Below are 21,834 nucleotides of genomic sequence, written 5' to 3' on the forward strand. Positions count from 1 at the left end.
TCTCTGAGTTGCTATTATTCTATTTACAAAGGGAACGGTTCTCAAGCTTAAAAAAATGGCCAAAGTCACAAAGTTAATAAGGTAGGATGATAGGGCTGTTGATTTCTAAGGCACTACAAAGCTTTGAATCAAAGATTCAGCTCAGACTAATGTGTACTGAACTAATGCAGAAAGTATTCACAAAATAGCTTAATAAAGCTTGAATTAAAAAGGAATTTCTCTCTAGGCCACAGGTAACAGAACAGCCACTGCTTGCGCCCATTCTCATTCCGCCCCTAGCTATGCAGAGCTCTACAAAACTACTGCTCCCCACTCCAGGTTTAAATCATCTGTTCCGATCGATCATGTCTCGTGATCTTTCCTGCCCATTAGTACTTAATTTAGAATATTCAAAACTGATACTTGAAAACGTTTTTAAAAAGCATTTACCTCTTAAAAAAAAAAAAGGAAGTTACCCCAGGTTTCCATAAAAATAACCAAAAATAAAATGAAAGTTCTACCACAGGACAAACTATCGGATGTGATTACTGTGTGCTATCTGGGCAAGCCAGAGCAGACAGAGCCTGGAAGTAGTCTGTTTCCTGAGTCTGTCCTATAAATTGCTAAACCACTCAAGTAGGACTATGATATACTTCATTTCTTAGGCATGTTCCTCCTTTGCTATTTAAGTAACTTAAACGATGAAGGAGGCTATAAGCTACAGTTTGATGAAAAGCCCATTTATCTGCTAGGTTATTACATCTTGAATACTGTTTTGTAGTTTATCAAAAATGAAGGGATAGCCCCTCGGATCTTCTAAACCGATTGTTATCAAGTCTTGTGTTAGAAGTATATGGCCATTTTTCAAGTATGTAACCAGATAATTCAGAAAAAAATGAAATTACCATTCCTCTCTACTAGTTTATAGGCATATGGACACAGTCTGTGAGGGAGGGGTCAATCACTTCATGGCACTGGACCAAGGCTTTTTTCACTTGGGTTGATTCACTGACTACAGAGCTTTTTTTTTTTTTTTAATAAAGACTATTAGTTTAAGAAGCAAGTAGGTATTGTGTCTAAACCTCCAACAGTGCATAAATTCCATAAATCTGAGTAGGTCAATGATAACTCAGAGGTAGAGGTTATCATACTCTTCTTTATAACACGTGATATCATCACCAGTGTTCTCATTTTTTTCACGATTTACTGACTGGGAAGGCTAGGTGTACCTTTGTTTTTTATTTAGACTACAAACTTAAGAGCCAAGTATACATTGTATCTAAACCTCCAACAAGGTATCAATTCAATAAATCTGAGTAGTTCCAGGTTAACTCACTTAGGGGTGGCATCCTCTCCTTTATAATGCTTGACATTTATGTGTTACTCGAATGTTGACTACGGCATTTTACCTTTCAAATACCTCTGATTCGTGATCATCCGCAATTTTACTATGACCAGATTTCAAACCCTACTGAAGAGTATTACAATTTACCAAAACTTCAGCCTGAATCATTTTGCTATCATTCAAGTTTATATTACATACAACTTCTGTTAATTTTTAACTTCAGCTAAAAATACCTGGTACATGAGAAAAGAGTGTAAAAATCACATTAAGAGAGTTTTCCAATTTATAATAAATGGATATTGAGTACTACACCATGTTTCTTATGCCAAGTTCTGAGACACAGCTGTAACCAAAGCTTTCAAGGTCTCTCCCCACTGAACTAGGAAACTTCTGCAAAGTCTGACAAATAATACTTAAGAGGTTTACATTCATAAATGCACAATTTTCTACCTTTCTTAAACAATGTGTCAAAAGAAGTTAAAGCCAGAAGATAAAAAATAAAGTTAAAACAACACATGGGTTATACCTGTGTGTTTTCTATGGAATTTAAGTAGCATCTTGCTAAAGGAAGTTGCTTTCAAATGTTGATATAAGGCACATCTCTATCAATTTTTATGAACCAATTAAAATTCAAAGATAAGTCTCTAGTCTCTAATTCAACTTCCTGATAAAATGAGCTGGTACACTTTAATAATAAGTCTATAATTTGCTGATTCCTCATGTGTCTGAAGTCATCTTCAATCGTCTGCCTTTATAATCTCTCAGAATCCATTCTCTATAAATTTTTGATAACTTAATAGTTCTGCCAAGGCCACACAAATATCTGAACTAGAAAAGCTGTTTCCATGGTTCACTTTTTTCCAGAAATATCTGATTTCACAAGAGGAAAAAAATCAACTTCTTATATTAAATAGCAAATTCTGAGTTAAACCAAAGGAAAACGTCCCATCCAAAGGACCTACATTACTGAATTTATTAAATAAAAGGCCCTTTATTATTTATGTCTATTGAAGAGATACATTCTAAATCCTGAAAGAAACAGCAGAGGGAGACAACTAAGTAGAAATCTAAAGGACACAGAGAAGCTGGTTACGAGAAAGTGAAGAAAAAAATAGCAGCTACTAGGACAGCATAAGCATGGCTAGGAGGGAGGAGAGCAAATGTGTTCACGGAACGAGGAGTTCAGAAACTGTGACACTAGCGAGCTGGGGGGCGACAAGGTGTGAGCCTTGAGGAGTAAGCAGCCGTCAGATCGTGGAGGCTGGGTATGCAGACTACCACCAGTTCACAATGATATAGTCCATCCTCCTCATTCACTGGCTTCTGTATTTGGGAAAATGAAATTATGAATTCAGCCTTGCAAATATATATATATATTTTAATATCTTTATTGGGGTATAATTGCTTTACAATGGTGTGTTAGTTTCTGCTTTATAACAAAGTGAATCAGTTATACATATACATATGTTCCCATATCTCTTCCCTCTTGCGTCTCCCTCCCTCCCACCCTCCCTATCCCACCCCCCATCCCACCCCTCCAGGTGGTCACAAAGCACCGAGCTCATCTCCCTGTGCTATGCGGCTACTTCCCACTAGCTATCTTCCCACTAGCTATCTACCTTACGTTTGGTAGTGAGAGTAGTGCCTCTTTGGTAGTGCCTCTCTCTCGCTTTGTCACAGCTCACCCTTCCCCCTCGCCATATCCTCAAGTCCGTTCTCTAGGTCTGTGTCTTTATTCCTGTCTTACCCCTAGGTTCTTCATGACATTTTTTGAAGGTCTGTGTCTTTATTCCTGTCCAGCCTTGCAAATATTAAGTGTGAGGTATCTATGGAACAACTAAGCATAGACAACCCATAGTTGTCAAAATCACTATTATTAATCCTGAATTTTACCACAAATACATGACTAAATGATTAGATTATGGAGTAAGAAGGACATAATTAAGAGACAACATCCTGCAACTATGGACTGAACAGTTTTCCATTGGGAGGCACAATGGAAACAGTATCTCCAAGCCTCTGTCTCCGCATCTGTAAAACAGAAATGCCATCAGCTACCTTGCAGGGTTACCAGAGGAAATTCTAATCTTTTTTCTGGAGAAAGCTCCAGCTTATAAACATCACGGTTATCAAGGGCTGGAAGGCTTATTGGGTGGTCAAGAGATGGGACTAGCAGTTTTGTTAGATCAGAAAAAATGTCATGATCATTAATCCAAATATTTATGAGTAGGTGCCTTGTGCCAAACATTAAATGCTTTACATATATGAGCTCATTGAACCTTTGCAAAAATCCTGAGGAGACACTTATCACCTCCATTTTAGGGATGAGGAAACTGAGGCAGGTCACAGTAAATAAGCAGTACAAACACAGGTGCCTCTTATACAACTGAGTAAAAGTGATCATTCATTTCTAGAGATAATACATGGATATTAAGAGAAAAGAAGGAAGGCTGGAATAAGTGAGGAAGGAACGAAGACTACACAGTTAAAAACAGCAGAAGGAATGCTACAGAAATCTGACCACAAAAACACCCCTTAGTGATGGAACCTCCCTGAGTGGAAGAAAAATCTGTCTCAACACCAAGGTTTCCTCATACCCAATCTTTCTTAAGATTCTATGCCCTTTCTCTTTTACTTTCCGGAGAGTTTTTTTTTTTTTTTGATCATCTCTATCCTCCTGGTTCCTCAACCGTATCAGCGGAGTTAGGGGTCAGAGTAAAGGCTCTAGAGCAAACTTCAGTAATGGTCGTGTCATTTACCAACTTGTTTATCAGCTTGTGCATTGGGGGAGCAAGATAAAACCTCTCTGTGTCTCAGTTTCTTATAAGTAAAATGAGGATAATAATAACCCTGTCTCACACGGTTGTTGTCAGAATTAAAGTGATACATAGGGAGCTTAGAACAGTACCTAAGCTAATATTATTGTTATTACCTATTACCTAATTCCTCTAACAGTATAGTACACCCAAAATTTATGGTGCTACAAGTTTATTTGGAAGTTGGTTATCTGGAAAATTGAATGCTTTCCTTCTGAAACACATTTCAAGTGGGGACCTTCTCTCTGTCTTCCCTGTACTTTGCTAGTGCAATCCCTAAAAGTTTTGCAATTGCCTGATTGTTCTGGCTCTCTATGGCAGTCACCATACAGTTAGCAGTGATGTTTATAAAGATGTGTCACCCTCTTGCTTAAAAGGTCTCAAGTGCTCCGTACTGCCTACAAATAGAGAATCCTATTTCCTTCATATGGCAAACAAGGTCCTTTACAATCTGGGTTTATCCTCTGTTCCTAGTCTCAGTGACTCCCCTGAAGAGCTAGAGCCATAGCCAACAATTCATCTCAACCTAACCAGCCATGTGTTTTAAGAAGCTGCATGCCACTGTATGTGCTTTTCCTATGTCTGAGAAAACTGTCCTCTCCACCCCCAGACTTAGAAAACTAAGGCTTCGATGAAATGACACCTTACTTATCCATATTCATTCAGCAAGAAAATGTACTTAGTACCAAAATGTGTAAGGAAGGCCCTATGAAAATAAAGATACATAAGACATCGTTCCAGCACTTGAACTTATATCCAAAAGGAGAGAGACACGTTAAAATAAAATAATAATACAGTACATTGTAAGCAATATGTATAAGATAGAAGAAAGCAACGCCTAGGCTGGGTTCTATAGGATATGGATTTCTCTGTCTCCATCCTTACCATTTTTAACTGGATCAGGATCATGGTAACTATAACCTTTATAATGAGCTCCTAATAATACTCAATACATTGTATTACAGTCCTGTGTTTAATATCTATCTTCCCGAAGACTAATTCTAGGGCAGGAATTTACTTATCCTTTGTATCCTCAACACCCAGAGGGTGACCAGAATACAGAAGAACACAATTGTTCATTGAACTGAATTGAATAATAAGGTCTCTATATTAGCCAAAAGCCTTCATAACCCAAAATGTAATTGAACTATAATAGCAAGAGAACCCTAGAACCTAATCATATTTACAATAATGCACTGAGAAGTCAGGACAGCTCTAACTTGAAATTATCCAGTACTTGAATAGAGAAATTTACTTTCCACCTAAATCTGTAAGCAATACTGATATTCTGCTCCAAATGCAGTAGTATTTCTTTCTCTGACAACCCCACAGGAACCAGTCTATTGAGTTCAAAAAATATTGGGAGGGCTTCCCTTGGTGGCGCAGTGGTTGAGAGTCCGCCTGCCGATGCAAGGGACACAGGTTCGTGCCCCGGTCCGGGAAGATCCCACATGCCGCGGAGCGGCTGGGCCCGTGGGCCATGGCCACTGAGCCTGCACGTCCGGAGCCTGTGCTCCTCAACGGGAGAGGCCACAACAGTGAGAGGCCCGCGTACAGCAAAAAAAAAAAAAAAAAAAAAAAAAAAAAAAATATATATATATATATATATATATATGGAGGTGTTCCAATCCCTGCTCAATGAATAGTCTGTTTTCCTTAACTCCTTTGGCAGGAGATAAGGATTCCAATTACCTAGGGACTGCAGTAGTATATGACAGTTTCTTCTTCTTAGTCCTGGAAGTCGAAGTTTATTCACTTATTTACTTAAATAGCTGCGAAGGATCCACAACACGGCAGGCACTGTCTTAGGCACTGGGTACAGAGCAGTCTCTCCTCTTATGGAACTTACATTCCGGCTGGGAGAGACACACAGCAAATATACAATATGTCAGAGGGTTTGAGAAATGCTGAGGAAAATAAAGCAGGGTAGTAACTCAAAAAGTGAAGGCAGGGAGACACGGAGAAGAGTAGTGGTGTACATTAGATAGGGCGGTCAGGGACGAGTCTCGCAGACAAGGCATTGAATCAGAGACTGAAGGAGTGAGCGAGAGAGAGAGCCATGCAAGCATCTGAAAAGTATTCTAGGCAGTGAAACCAGCAAGTGCAGAACCCATGGTGTGAGAGTTATGTTTAACATGTATAACAAATCACAGGATATCAATGTGGCTAGTAAGGGGCAGAGGAGAGGGGCAGATGATGAGAGAGATGCCTGAACTAGATCATACACAGGCTAAGGACTTTGGATGTGATTCTGAGATGGGTAGCCACTGGCTCATCTTGAGCAGATAACTGACATGATCTGAGGTACATTATAAAAGAATAGGTCTGGCTGTTACAAAGCTCTAGACAGTACAAAGGAGCAATCACTGGCAGTAGTAAGTCAGGGGTCGTCTGCGACCCCTTTAACCTAAGAAGCTAGTGCCAAGAACGATGGTAAAGAGTAGAAGCATGGACACACCATGGTTGAAAGCCTTAAAATATATTTCCTTCCTTTCAATAGCAAACGTCTCTGAGAGAGAGTTATCAACTGCTACTTTTATTTATTCTACTTTAACCACCTACTCTTCTTTCATTTACTATCTCATCTCTAACTCCCCAACAGATACACGCACCTACCGCACAAGAAAATTCAAGTATACCATCCGTCTTCCTCTTCCGGCCTTTTGCTCCTTGCTCCATATGAGAACTAACTCATTCTTGTAATTCCAAATATCCCCCTTCCTTTCGTCCCTTGCTACTATAAGCTTCGTTTTGCTGCTATAAGAAGGAGCAGTTTCATCTGTTTTAATTAATTACAGTGACGATAAAAATGTCTAATAAAAGAACTTGGAAGCTTTAACACGCAACAGGGACCCTTCCCTGAACACCACTTTCCCAAGCCTTCTCAAGGAGCCAAAGTCGCCCCTTCGCCGTCCTGAGGAGACGAAATTCGGGCGGCTAGCGGCAAATGCATTCGCATCCCCTGCTTCCCGCAAACTCATGCCGGCCTTTCCTCTGAGCAGCCAAACTCAGCCCTAGTACGTTACCTTCATTATCGGTAGCATCTTTGTCCGTATCTTCCAGCTCCGATGCTGCAGCCGGGGATATCATTTTCATCTTCCCCTTCTTCTTTAGTGAATTTTTCAGCTTTTTCCCCGCACTCACACGTGACTCTCGAACGGCCGCGGCCATGATTCCTAACCGGAAGCGTTCCGTGAGCGTTGCGTCCGGCTGTAACACAAAGAACTTCGGCATCTAGTTCCGGTGATACAAGGTTCCGGGGCGGTGCCATTTAGCCGGGAGTTCTCGGGCTGGAGGCTCACAATATGGATTGGAAAGAGGACTGATTGGTTGTCTTTACGTGCTATCTGCTCCAGTAAAAAATAATAATAAAAATCAGTGAATATACGTTCTCGGCCGACTCCTCTGCCAGCTCGCCCGTGTCCTGGTCCGCCGCCGCACTCTGACCCCCAACCCGACCCGGTCCACTTTCATTTCCTCCCCACGGCTGTTTCCGTATCTGCTGCCGTATTTCATGTTGGTTTATGGTGTTGGACTAACGTCCGGAACGTGCCTACTAAACGCACTAGAAGGGAGGAAGCGAGGACAGTCGCGTGAGGGGTCGAAATCTCGCTCTGATTAACCCCTGAGTGGCTTCCAATTGCAAACCGAATAGAATCTCGCTTTCTTCCCTTGGGTCGCAGGTGTGAAGGGTTCCAGCCCCCACCCCTCCCTCCCACCTAGCTCCGCCCCGCCCGCTCAAGGCGCCCGACCGCGTGGTGGAGACAGAGAAAACAGCAGCTTTGCGCTCCGCGGGCTGCTCCTGCCTCCCTCCCGGGGCCAGCTTCTCCCTGAGGTCAGCCTTTGACACCAGCTTTCCCAGCCCCGCTTTCCCTCGAAGCTGCTCCCACAAGCTGCCCCTATTTCCTTTCCCTAACTTGTCGGCTCCTGGATAATAAGGACCATATATCATTCACTACCCTACCCCCGAGGCCAGCAACGGAGCCTGGCCCGTGATAGGAACCCAAACATATTTTTGGAAGAAATGAATGAATGAATGAATGAATGAATGACAGGATACAACCATTCACAAAGTTAATGAGTCAAACGGATAATGTAGCAAACTCTTACATCGTGTTCCATCGGCCAGGCGTATTCTAAAGACTTTCCCTAAGCTTAGCATTTTCCTGGAAGAGCATTTCTTGTTTTTCTTTTAAACCCAAAATTTCTAAAGGGGGAGGGGGCACACTTCTTCTTTGGGTGCTGTTATCTCTCTGCTCCTTTTATCTGCTATTACTATCTTCTGTAGAGTTCTCTTCACGTCTTACTAGCCAATCCCTTGTTATTCCAGTCCTCTGTTAAAGTTAACAATTCTGTATATTAAACTTTCCGAATCAAATTACTAAGTGGTGTCCATCTCCTGATTGGCCTTAACTGATACAAAGATCAGTGTTGTGATGGAAATATTATCAGTACCCAAATACTGTCCCCCCCAGCCTGCAGCACCGTTAAACCGTTCCGTTAAGGTTTAGTCATTTTTAGAAGAGTGGGGGTATTCAGAGTAGAGTTCCTTGTTAAAAATGCAAATATTTATAGGACGATAACAGATAAAACAATTTCTTCTGGATGATTTGTTGCAGCTTGGCTGATGTGAGTGCATTGAAGAGCTTTGAACTACTGGACATGGAACAGATGAGAAGGAGAGGTAATTGCACAGTGTATCCAGAGCAGGGGGTGCTGGGTCTGCAAGGTCTGCATGCTCTGGAAAGATATTCTGGGTTAAGTAATAATTCTTGGGTTCTCTACAGAGAAAGGAATCTATAAAAGGAGAGTGTAAAGAGAAAGAAGATATCTCAGGATCATAGGGAATATCATCAGTGTTGCTATGTGGGAAGGCATAAGAAAGAGGGATGAGGATAGAGAGTTACGAGAACAGCAATGCTAGGTCTCTAAACACTAGTGGGACACATTCTCCAAAAGAAGTGATTGTCATCAAATGTGGACTCACAGGAAAAGAAATCATAACTATTTAATTGATTTGTCACTTTAACAAGAGATGTAAAGGAAAACTTAAAAAAAGAAAAAAAAAAAAAGAAATGATGTACTTATTCCTGAAAGACAGATCAAATTTTCTAAAGCAATTTATTTATTCCAACAAAAGTGCCATTGGAAAGTTTGGGGAGAAGAAAGGAAAAGAGCAAAGTCTTGATAAAATAATTCTAAGGTTCAAAAAAAGTAAATGATAATAATATTTTTTAAAAAGAGGAGTCTTGAGACAAAGCTTGCCTGTTCAGATATTAGAATATACTATACATAAAGCTACAATAATTAAAATGTACAGATCAAAAGAAAAAATAAGTGATAATGAAACAAATTCTAGAATATGTAAAAACTTAAAATATTATGCAGGAACTATCACGAGGAAAAGAGAGAAGAGAAAAATTCTGCGAAACTTATTTTAGTAAAATTAACTGTTTAGTGAGAAAAGAAATTAGAGGCTCACATCTTACCCTAAAATTAATTCCAGAATTAAATATGAAATAAATATAAGGAAAAAAAAGAAGTGAAAGTCTGATTTATTGGATTGTAGAAACAACTTTCCAAGTTTAAAATCAATGGAAGTAATTCTGAAAAAGAGAACAATAGATGTAATTATATAAAAACCAAAAACTGTGTATCTAAGAAAATGACCAAAATATAAAGGTAAATAGAATGTGAATAAGACAGAAAATCGATTTTGAGATGACTACATGAAGAATTCATATGACTTTCACATCTGGTCAAGGTGGAGTAACAGGGAGCAAATTTATCCTCCCACCTGAAACAAAAAATAGGCAAAATAAACAGAGCAACATTTTTCAAGAACCAGATGTGAAGGATAATGACCAATGAGAGATGGGAAACAAACTAGGTGATCCCATGATCTCCTCAGCATACTGCTTGGAGAAAGTTTCCAAACCTGGGCACAGAGAGAGGGGATCGAAGCTGAGCCTGGAAGACTTTTCAAGTTGGAAAGATACAGCTGAGAGTCAGGGAAGACCAAGGCAACTAGAGTTAGCAGGATAGAGTACCAGAGAGAAGAGAGACAACTCAGGAGATCTGTGAAGAGGCTCCCTCAGGGATTTAGGTCAGTACTGATCAACACATACACGTGAGAAACTACCCAAGAACCACCCAAAAGAATTAGAGTCAACAGCTACTTACGCTCACGTGGGACTGGGAATAGTGCCTATTCCCACCAGCCAGACTGGCAAAATCTCACAACACACAGGGTATTGGTTAGAGTATCTATCAAAAACTTAAGGGTATGAGATTTTATCTTATTTGCAAGGTAACAAGAAGCCTGCCAAAATTTCATGAATGCTGGTAGAAGACACAAGACTTTTGGGTAAGAGTGGAAGGGCAGATTATTTATTATTCAGAGCAATAGTAGTAGCAAGAGTATCAGCAATTTTTTAGACATTTCTCCGAGCCCCACCACAGAGTGACTCAAAAAGAGCTAGATAACATTTGCACATGCAATGGGTTGACTTACAGGAGAGGGGCTTGAGCTATTTACAATAGCATCAAAAACCACAAAATACTTAGGGGTAAAAGATGTGAAAGACCTATATGCTGAAGACTACAAAGCATTGCTGAGCCAAAATTAAAGAAGATCCAAATAAATGGAGAGGTCTACCATGTTCATGGATCAGAAGATGCAACATTATTATCAATTCTTCCCAAATTGATCTATAGATTCAATGAAATCCCAATCAAAATTCCAACAGACTTTTTTTGTAGAAATTGAAAATCCAATTCTAAAATTCATATGAAAATTCAAAAAACCTAGAATAGCAAAAAAACAAATGAAAAAGGACAAAGTTGAAGAGTTAGCACTACGTAATTTCAAGACATTATAAGCCTACAGTTATTAAAACGGTATAGTATGGCCATCAAGTAGACAAATAGATCAACTGAACAAAATAGAAAGTCAGGAAATAAAAGCACACACACATATATATACTTATTTATATACTGATTCTATATATATATGTATATATACACTGATTTCTATATATATATACTGATTATATATATATGTGTATATATATATATATATATATACTGATATATATATATAAAGAAGAAAGATCTAAAATCAATAATCTAAGTTTCTACTTTAGGAAACTAGAAGAAGAAAAGCAAATTAAATCAAAGTAAGCGGAAGAAAAGAAATAATAAGCGTTAGAGCAGAAATCAATAAAATTGAAGGGAGAATCTCAATAGAGAAAATCGATGAACACAAAAGCTGCTTCTTTGAAAAGATCAATAAAATGGATAAGCCTCTAGCCAGGCTAAGAATAAAAGAACTGCAAGAAGTTCAAAAATTACAAATATTAGAAACAAAAGACAGGACATCACTACAGGTCCTATGGATGTAAAAAGTATAATAAAGGAGTACTATGAACAACTCTATGCCCACAAATTTGATAACCTAGATTAAATGGACCAATTTCTTAAAAGATACATTTTCCCCAGATTCACACAAGAAGAAATAGACAATCTGAATAAGCCTGTATCTCTCAAATAAATGGAATAAATAATTAATAACCACCCCAAACAGAAAACACCAGGCCCAGCTGCATTCACTGTTAGGGACTGAATTGTGTCGCCAAAGTTCATAAGTTGAAACTCTAACTGCCAATGTGATTCTATTTGGAGATAGAGTCTTCAGAGATAACTGAAGTTAAATCAGGGCCTATGGGTGGGCCTCAATCCAATAGGACTGGTGTCATTAAAAGAAGAGGAAAAGATACCAATGCTGCATATACACAGAAAAGGTGGGCACTTATAAACCAAAGAGAGAAGCCTCAGGAGAAACCACCCCTGCTGGCACCTTGAAGCCTCTAGAACTATGAGAAGATAAGCATATGTTATTTAAGCCACCCAGTCCGTGGTGTTTTGTTACAGCAGCCCTAGAAAACTAATACTCCCGCCCTATACATGTCCTTCATTTTAGTAAGATAAATTGGATCATTGTTTAGGTCAGTTTATAATATAAGTCAGGTTTTCTGTTCTTTACATCCAAAAAACATTGCACTGGATACACTACATGACCTTGGTCAAGTTGCTTTACCTTCAAAAGGGTAAAGGTGTTTCCGTTTCCTCATATTAAAAATAAGGGAGCTGCACTAAATAAACTCTAAAAATCTTTTCAGCTTACATTTCTATGCCATTATAGAATAAATTTCCAGGTAGACATTGTTTTCCCAAACCATCCCCCCTTCATTCAAAATCTAAGGTTCAAGACTGATATGCAAACTTTTCCTAAGTTATTTAATAGCAGTAATCTAAAATTAATAGTAACAATAATAATGATGATGATGATGTTGATGATGATGGTGATAATGTCTGGCTCTGAACTCTGTGTTTTTTTAAAGTAGTAACAGAGTGGAAAGAATATAAAGATGAACATAAATTCTCCTGTGTAGAAAGGTTCTGAACACAGCAAAGTAGAGAAACTTCCTTTGTGGGAAAAGAGGACTCGCAGAATTTAGATGCCAATGAGTGTGTGGCTCTGTGTCTCCTCTGGAGATTGACTAGAAATTCCTAGGAATGATCTTTCATGTGTCACCTTAAGGCTTCTGAAATCCATCAAGGAGCAGCTAACTAGAGCTCCATTCCCTCTCCAACCAGGTAGCTTTGCTCTCTAAAGGAAAAGTGGAACTACCAACAAAACCCCAGCATTTCAGACTCCTGTTCATACGGGTGTTTCTGAATCTTATCATCTTCATTTTAAGGACACATGTTTCTGAATGCTTTGGAACATCCTTAAAAAGAGGATAGCTTTCCTCTTTATCTTTACTCTCCTCTGGCACTGGACTTCTGCCGGTGATATAATTAAGACCCAGGCAGTGGCCTCATTATTCCTAACCAGACTGAGGCAATGTTTGACTGCCTCTTTAGAAACATCCCTGTAAACAAGAAACGGACAGATTACATCATCCGGTTGGTGTTAAGCAACGAAGCAGGAGAATACTGGGGTGGAGATAAATAAAAATTGACATATTAAGGGTATATGTTAGACATGGAAAGAGTTGTTAATGGTTTGGATATAGGATGTGAGAGAAAAAGAATTAGAAATTATGCCTAGATTTTTGATTTAATGGCTAGGTGGATCATGGTGTCATTTGCTGATATGGGGAAGGCTGGGAAGAACAGCTCAGTGGGAAAAATCTATTGTTTCTACTTTGACTTATTAGATGTAAGATCTTAACATCTAAATCAAGATGTTGAATAAGTACTTGGATCTCAAGAGAGAAGCCAGGGATAGAGATACAAGGTATAAAATTTGATAGCATATGACATCATTTTGGTGGGTTTTAACACCCAGGTATTAAAACCTGGAGCAGGTTTTCCAGGCAGAAGAGAAAAAGGAGGCTACAGTCCAGGTGGCAGGAACTCCAATATTTAGAGATGAGTAGACAATGCATGAAAATGGATAGCCAGAAAGTAGAAAGAATTAGGAAATTAAGAAAGCAAGAGAGAGAAGTGTTTCAAAAAGGAGGCTAGCATCATCTTTGTTAAATACTATTGTCAGGCCAAGATAGGTGAGGATAAGATTGTATTCATAGGGTGTTTTCAAAGTAGAAATCTCCACTCTGATCTCATCTACCTTAGAAGTTTGTGAGTGGTCACGGTGGGAACGCCGCATAGGGGAACGTTTTCATCATCTCATTCAGGCTGAGAGGGAGGGGTGGTGACCCTTCCACAGAGGAGAGCCAATGCTGAGGTTCAGGGGGGCTCAGCCAGATACAAACCACAGTCCTCACACCCCTCCCCCTGCCACACCTCCTCTTCCCTGGGATTCCCCAGCATGTACTAAGACCTGCTTACTCCCAGAGGACACTGGGTAGGGCACCTGTCCTGAGTCCGGTCAGCACTAGTGGTCTGTCTTCCTTCCTGTTCGCAGACTGAGGCTCCCCTGCTGGTCCTATTTGGCAGACGTGACAGTCTTTGAAGTCTACGCTGACATGACCAGAGGCTTTGCCACCAAGGCCAGCAGCCAGCTGGGCACCCATACCTCCTTTGGCTTATAAAGAGCGCTCTCTTTGCTTGGCTGTGCCAGGAACGTGAAACCCAGCTTTGCGGAGCCCCACGCAGCCCTCGGCTCGAGCAGCCCTGAGTTCTCTGGTGAGCTGCAGCCTGAATCCTGAGCTGCTTTGTGGTGAGAGAGGAGACTTCCTTTGAGTAAAACAGATCAGGTGGCCTGGACCATTTGGTCAGGCTTCTCGCATGGCCATGGGAGGCTACGATTTCCTGTGCTCTATTTACTGAGCACTTGTTATGTACCAGGCAACGTAACAGGGGTTTAAGAGCCCCATTTTACAGATGAGGACGTTGTGGCTCAAAAAGATCATGTGAAATACCCAGAATCAAGATTTCAACTCTATCAGTTGTTAGGTATTTTGAGTCTCTGTTACTTGGTATGTACACATGCAGGATTGTTAATGTCTTCCTGGTGGATTAATCCTCTTATCATTACATAATGTCTGTTTGCCTCTAGTGATTTTCTTTGCTCTGAAGTCCACTTTATCTGATATTCATACAGTCCTTCTTCTTCTGTCATGTCTTCCATCATATCCACTCTACTATTGAACCTATCCAGCCAGGTTTTTATTTTGGCAATTGTATTTTCCAGTTTTATAAATACCATTCTGTCCTTTTAAAAAATAACTTACAGTTGTTTCCTGAGATTTTCTAGTTTTTCATTTGCTTCAAGAAATTCGTAGTTACTGTTGAGGTGTTTTAAGATGGCTTTTGTTTAAATCTTTGTCATAGTTTTAACATCTGATTCATCGTGGTCTCAGAGTCTGTTGATTGTCTCCTCGCATTTAAGGTGCAAATTTTCCTGGTTGTTACTATAACCAGTGATTGTACTTAAAAATATATAGTAACAACCAAGAGAAGTAGAACTCATTCATGTTGCTTAGTAGTTTCCAAATGCAGGTGTCAGCTCAGCTCTCTGTTGGGCACTGCTGATACCAGGGAAGGGAGGAGTGGAGATCTGACACGAGCTTTGTGGCTGCGGGGGCCCTGCTGACACGAGGCTGCACCTCCGCCCCCCTCATTATGCCTTGTTCTGCCTCTTTGCTGCCAGATGGGGGTGGAGGTGCAGCTGTCTGCTGGGCTCTGCTGACACTGTCCTGGTGAGGGAACCAGAGCACCACTTGGCAGAGTGGAGGACGAAAGGCAGTTCCTCACTCAGCCTCTGACACCGCTTGGCAGGCATCAAAGCCCTGCCTACTTCCATCAGGCAGTGGGAAGAAAATCAGCTCCCTGTTCTTTGGACACCACTGGGCAGGAAGAGTGGTGCACTATTGCCTCCTTCCATAGGGCAGATAGGAGTGGACTGAGGTGGGAGATCCACTTCCCACTGAGAGATAATTCCTATTCCAGAATAACTAAATCCAAATCTCCAGGGATAGGACATCAGCCCTGGTATTTCCAACAAGCATTCCGGTTCATTCTGATACACAGTGAAGGTGAGAGCCGTGAGTCTATGTGGCTGCTGAGGTCACCAAGGATGAGAACGGTGCTGAAATCCATAATGAATAAGGTGCTGAGATTGGAGGATGACAGAACAAGTTGAGTGGGAGCAGACGTTTCAGGAAGATGTGGTTTTTAAAAAGGAGAAGCAAGATGGGCAAACAGGAACAGGAAGAATACTTTGGCTACTTCATGTGCAACAGGAAAAAAAAAAAAAAAGCAGCCTCTCTATGAGAGATTTCTAAGGTCAGTCAAGTTTCAGTTGAACAGGATATGAAAGGAATCCTGAGGGAAGAGGTTGAAGATGTAGGGAATTTGCTGATGACAGGGTTTGGCTGATGTAGGGCGGAGTAGAAGGGTTTGAGAGGACGGGGGAGTAGAGCGAGTGGATCAGATCGGAGGTTTTCCAAGCAGCATAGGACAAGTGTCTGGGTGAAAATGGATGATCCAGAGGTTTCAGATGGTGAATCGGGGGAAAAAGGGAAATGCAGTAATGATGGTGTTCATCCGATCGTCAGCCAGTGAAAGGAGCAAAATTCAGATACAGGTCAGAGTCTTTCTTTGGTATCTGTCTGTGGGCTCGCTGAACAACTATGAAATCCTGTAGCAATCTAGGCAAGGGGTGATCTCACCTGGGAAAAGTGGTCCACTGGCTTGAAGGTGACCCTTTTTCACAGTCATGGCATTCCTTTGTTGCTGGAGTAACTCCCCGTTCCCAGTCCACAGGATATTTCCCTTCTCCCCTCTGTTACTTAAAGGTATTCCCTCCCTTCCCAACAGCCCTGGGATATATAATCTCTTAGATTGAATTCATGATTTTACAAAGACTTGAAGAGTAACAAATTTCAAACAGCTTGTTTATCACCCTATAAGTCTCAGGTTCAATAAATTACAAAGGCCTGGTTATCTGCTTGCAACTAAAAAGAAGGGAGGAGTCTAGAGAGAAAAACTTAATGTCTCAAAATTATTATCTGGGCTCACTATACAGAAAATATTTCGTTCAGGCAAATTTAATTGGGAGCCTTCCTTCCTATAAGGCATCCTCATAGCACCTACTGGGATCTGAAATTTTCTTATGTATTTGTTTATTTTATTCAGTCAAAAAATATTTATATGCCAGACACTATCGTAGGTGCTTAAGATACAGCTAAGAACGAGACAAAGTAGGACATTTCTTCTTATGGAGATTATATTCTTATGGGACTGAGTAAACAAAAATCCCATCAACCAGTCAAGAAATAAACAAGGAAAATGTCAGCTAAAGATCCTCTTGTGGATCTTTGATGGAACTCTTACCATGTATGGTAAATGCTGCAATTTGTCCCCTTTCTAGAACTTTAGGTGTTGCCTCAAATGAATAGGTCTAGGCAAATCTTGCCCATTTCCTCCTCTTTTATGCCTATTAAGGTATTATGTTATTATTATTAAGGTATTATTATTAAGGCATTACATGCACTAAAATTGACCAATTTTAAAAGTATAGTTTGATGAGTGCTTGTACAGAATCACGTCACCACAATAATTAAGATACGGCATCATCTCCTCACCCTAAAGTGTTCTCGTGTCCCTTTCTATTAGACCCCTTCAATCTACCACCAGCCCCCTAACAACAACTGAGCTCCTTTCTGACACTCTAGTTTTGCCTTTTCTACAATTTCGTATAAATAGAATTGTACAGTGCATAGTCTTTTGTATTTAAGGTCTATTTTTATTGATTCTCTAATTGTAATTTCATTAGCACCACCCCACTCATTCAGGAAAGTTGACCATATTCAGCTTTATCTGTAAAGATACGATGTTTGTAAACTAGCTATTTTAAAGCCACCACCCCCCATTTTTGTAATTGCACAATAAAACACTGCAGGCAAATATTCATATAATGCCAAGTGCTATGAGATGGATGGTAGGAATTTTACGGCTGCTATTCTTAATCTTCCAACTTGCCCTACAGGGTCACACACACAAAAGAATAAGAGAGCATTTGAATGCTGTAACATAATATCCACCTCTCCTGTGCTTAGCAAAAAGCATGTAAATTTTTGGCATAACAAGCCGAAGTCATCAATACGTGGATAAAATTTTGAGAAAAATACAAGTTAAAACTGGGGTGACTTCTCAACTCGCGTAGATTTGCTAAATATTTCTATAGTTTCAAAATGGAATTGGTTGCACTGTTTACAACAAAATTAATCAAATTTTACTGTAAGAATTTTGGAAAAGATGCATACAAAGAAAAAAAATTTACATTTATGTTTAAATATAATTTGGATCAAAGTTGTATATACTACTTTTCCACTAAATATTATGCCATAAGGATTTTCGTCACCAGATTTTCTGCTGTTTCACTGCACTAACTACCACCAGCACTGAATATGCTTTCCTCTCAGTACCTGGAAGGGATGCTAAGCACAGAGCACTGATGCTGTTACCCTACAGAGTTTTTCAGTGTTTATTTCTTATTGAATTTAGGGGTATTGGTTACACTTGCTGGGTTCAAAATATGGGCTCCGCACGTGGCACAATGCACCACTCAGACCTCAGGCTTCTTTGTCTTAGAAAGCAGGGATTCTGTTTTCTGAATCTCTGATTCACAGATGGGTGATACCAAGAATCTTGACATTTAGACAATGGAGAGATTTGTCTAGCCTTTCACTCTTGTTCTAAACACTTGCTGCCCAGCTGTGTGAGAAGAACATTTTTATTTTCAGAATGATCCTGGACCTGGGCAGTAAAGGATCCCAATATGCAGTGAGTCTGGAGAGGGAGCTCTCAAGTTGAGAAAGAGATTAGGGATGAATCGCCAAAAGACAACCTCCCCTTTCTTAGCAAGGAAATTTGTCTTTCTGTTGCCTCTCATGGTCATATGAAGTCATGGAGGATTAAAAGAAAGCATGTGATCTTGTGGATTGTTTTCATTTTGTTTCTATTTTATTTTTTTATTGAAGTATAGTTGATTTACAATGTTGTGTTAATTACTGCTGTACAGCAAAGTGAATCAGTTATACATATATATATACATTCTTTTTTGTATTCTTTTCCATTATGGTTTATCATAGGATATTGAATGTAGTTCTCTGCGCTATACAGTAGGACCTTGTTTATCCATTCTGTATATAAAAGCTTACATCTGCTGACCCCAACCTCCCACTCCATCCCTCCCCCAACCCCCTCCCCCTTGGCAACCACCAATCTGTTCTCTATGTCCGTGATTCTGTTTCTGTTTCATAGATAGGTTCATTTGCATCATATTTTAGATTCCACATACAAGTGATATCATATGGTATTAGTCTTTCTCTTTCTGACTTACTTCACTTGGTATGATAATCTCTAGTTGCATCCATGTTGCTGCAGATGGCATTATTTCATTCATTTTTATGGCTGAGTAATATTCCATTGTATATACATACCACATCTTCTTTATCCATTCATCTGTCGATGGACATTTAGGGTGTTTCCACGTCTTGGCTATTGTGAATAGTGCTGCTATGAACATAGCATGAATCTTTTTGAATTATAGTTTTCTCTGGATATGTGCCCCTTTTTCTTTTCATCATAGAATTTTAATGCCTGACAAGGCCTTAGATGTATGGGAGCAGGTGGGTTGAGACCGATATGCCCAAGGCCACACAGGAGGAGGAACTGTCCAACACTCACGGGCCTGACTCCCAGCTCTGTGTTCTTTCTTCAGCATCACGTTCCCTCTCCATGGAAAACAAAGCTGTCCTTTTCAGGCTCTACTGAAATATTAACTTTCCAGCATTTTGGACTCCACTACCTTGGGGAGTTGTTGTGGTATTAAATACACAGAACTTTCCTTTTAAAAAAAATTGGGGATAGTCATGTGTTTGATGAAGCCTAATCTTAGCCACTATCACAACAAATGAAAAATGGCCATTACTACCACAAACACTTTCAAGGTAAGCTAGAGCACATTGCCTACTTGCTTTTCTAATTTTCTTCAAGCTTTGTTCATTTTGTCATTTCCAATGGACTCATTCAGATGAAAGTAGAAAACATGAAATTAATTTTCTTAAGATGGAAACTAGACCACATTTGGCAACAACAACAGCATCAAACTCAGTGCACTAGGGCCTTGTCTTTGCACAGGAGACAAGAGAAATGGGTGGAGAATGTGAGGGTTTGCAATAGAATTTGTAGCTAGCTTCACCTCCAGAGAAGGTGCCTCCATGAAGCTAGAAGTCCTCCAGTGACCTGAGACCAGATTTCGATGTCCTAATCCAGATGTGTGCATATGGCTGTAGGTTGAAGTGCGTACCATGGCTTTGCCTCTATGTATATTTACCCACAGATCTTTTGGGGAGGATTTTTAATAAATTGCTCCTGGAATATTGTTGGCTTTAAGGAAACCTTGGTGTCTTTACTAAAGAAGAGAGTTTTCCTCTCAGTGTCAATATTATTTCCTGAGCTTGCCATTGAATACGGCTCACAGTGGTAAAACTAGATATTTAGAATGGCTTTGGATCAGAAGCAGGTCCCAAATGGCTACCTGTCCATTCAGGTTCTTTAATGTGAGCAATATTAACAGAATCCCTGGAGCTGGAATCTCACATTTAGAAAACCCGTCAGTAATATTCTTGTTACACTTTGACTATCCGTTGATGATCTGTGTCTCACTCACAGGAAAACCAACAGAAATGAAATTGTATATTTTTTATTTTGTAATGGCCCAATTATGTTCAGCCTCACCTAGTAACGGGTCTCTCTAATTAGTGGATAGAAGTTGCAGGGAAGCTATGACCTTTGGTTCTTCCTTTTACTAAGGGAAAAGGCCTTATACTGTGTGAGGGGGGTCATGATGAGATTGTTCCTGAAATCCACTAAGTAGGTTAATAAATATATTCTGACTACTGTTGATTTTTCTGTGAGATAACCAGAAGACCATTCTGCTAACTTCAGCAAGCTCAGATTGTGGTAGACTCATCAATGCTACTTTTTTGGTCCTTTATACTTGGGATTCCTCCCTGAGTTTCCTTGTAAAATGGGGATCAGTGGAAGGATGGGAAATGCTTTGACAAGCTTCTAGTAATTTCCTGCCTCCAGGAAAAACAGGTAGATAATCAAAATGGGCCTGTGTGGCCTGAGCTTCTCTTCAAAAGGAAATGCAAACAATGTCCTTCACAGACAGTTCCAATGTCAACCTTCATAAGAAGTAAAGAGTTAGAAATTATAGTGATAAGCAATAAGTAATAAGCAAAGAGGTCTCCTGAATCAGAAAAAAAGATGGAACCAATTGAAATCAGATGGGTATTAACAAGAAGACCTGCTCTGCTGGTTCTTCCCCAGGCCTTGAGTAGGGTCAAATAGAACAGTGAAAAAGGTCAGAAAAAAGATGCCTGGCAAGATTATGAATACCACTCGCATTCTACTTCCTAATATCTCTTGAATCTACCAGGTTCTGTCCATCCTACTGCCACTATCTTGGTCAAAACCTCCATTTTCCCTCCAGTGGACTTCTTGCCAGTGGTTCTCAATCTCAGAAGTTTTTCCCCCAAGGGGCCTTTGGCAGTATCTAGAGACATTTTTGGTCACCCCACTGGGGCATACTGTTGGCATATAGTGATTTTCTACTAACCATCCACAAGGCACAGGACAGAACTCCACATCAAAGAATTTTCTGGCCCCAAATGTCAATATTGCAGAGGTTGCCAACCCAGCCCTAGCCCCTGCCCACCCCTCATCTTGGACCACTCTCCTCCTGACCTATGCTTCAGGCATGGTGGATTTCTTTGTTTCACAAAATTTCCATCTCATCTCCCATTTTCAGTCCCTCGCGTATGTTATTTTCGCTGAAGGATATACTCCCTCCCCTACAGCTCTACCCTCTCGTTACCTAAACGTTATTTTGAGTCCCTTCCACAAGGAAACCTTGTCCAACATCCACCCAGTCTCTTATACACTAACAAGCATATTTAGGGTCATTTCCAAACCTGGGTGGAGCTGATAATGAAATCCTCAGTATTGGCGGCTGGCCAGTGAGAGAGGATGTGATGGACATGGGTTTCGCAGGGCATGGAGCAGACATGGCCAAGAGCTGACCCTTCCCTGCTTAAGTTTTCTATTTGAAATGATTGTTAACTGACAGACATTTTACTGAAATAAATTCCAAGCACCATCTATGCTCCAGCGATTGTGTCAGGTAAAGAAGGGCGAGAAGAATACCGA

At 40.2% G+C, this 21,834-nt stretch overlaps 1 protein-coding gene and 1 long non-coding RNA gene across 3 annotated transcripts in view; one reads left to right on the forward strand and one right to left on the reverse strand.

Annotated features, from left to right (window-relative positions):
• Nucleotides 1-7,331, reverse strand: part of RRP15 (ribosomal RNA processing 15 homolog) — a 47,494-nt gene extending 40,163 nt beyond the window's left edge. Inside the window, exon 1 of the mRNA XM_012533541.3 lies at nt 7,167-7,331. Coding sequence (XP_012388995.1) covers nt 7,167-7,311 — 145 coding nt within the window. The 5' untranslated portion in view covers nt 7,312-7,331. The remainder of the gene's footprint in view (nt 1-7,166) is intronic.
• A 499-nt stretch (nt 7,332-7,830) lies between these two features.
• The window catches only part of LOC117201774 (uncharacterized), a 69,396-nt gene continuing 55,392 nt past the window's right edge, over nt 7,831-21,834 (forward strand). For both annotated transcript variants that reach the window (XR_007475733.1, XR_004483867.2), the window contains exons 1-2: nt 7,831-7,975; nt 8,760-8,824. This is a non-coding gene — a long non-coding RNA (uncharacterized LOC117201774). The remainder of the gene's footprint in view (nt 7,976-8,759; nt 8,825-21,834) is intronic.

This window comes from Orcinus orca, chromosome 1 (genome assembly GCF_937001465.1).
Source record: "Orcinus orca chromosome 1, mOrcOrc1.1, whole genome shotgun sequence".
NCBI lineage: Eukaryota > Metazoa > Chordata > Mammalia > Artiodactyla > Delphinidae > Orcinus > Orcinus orca.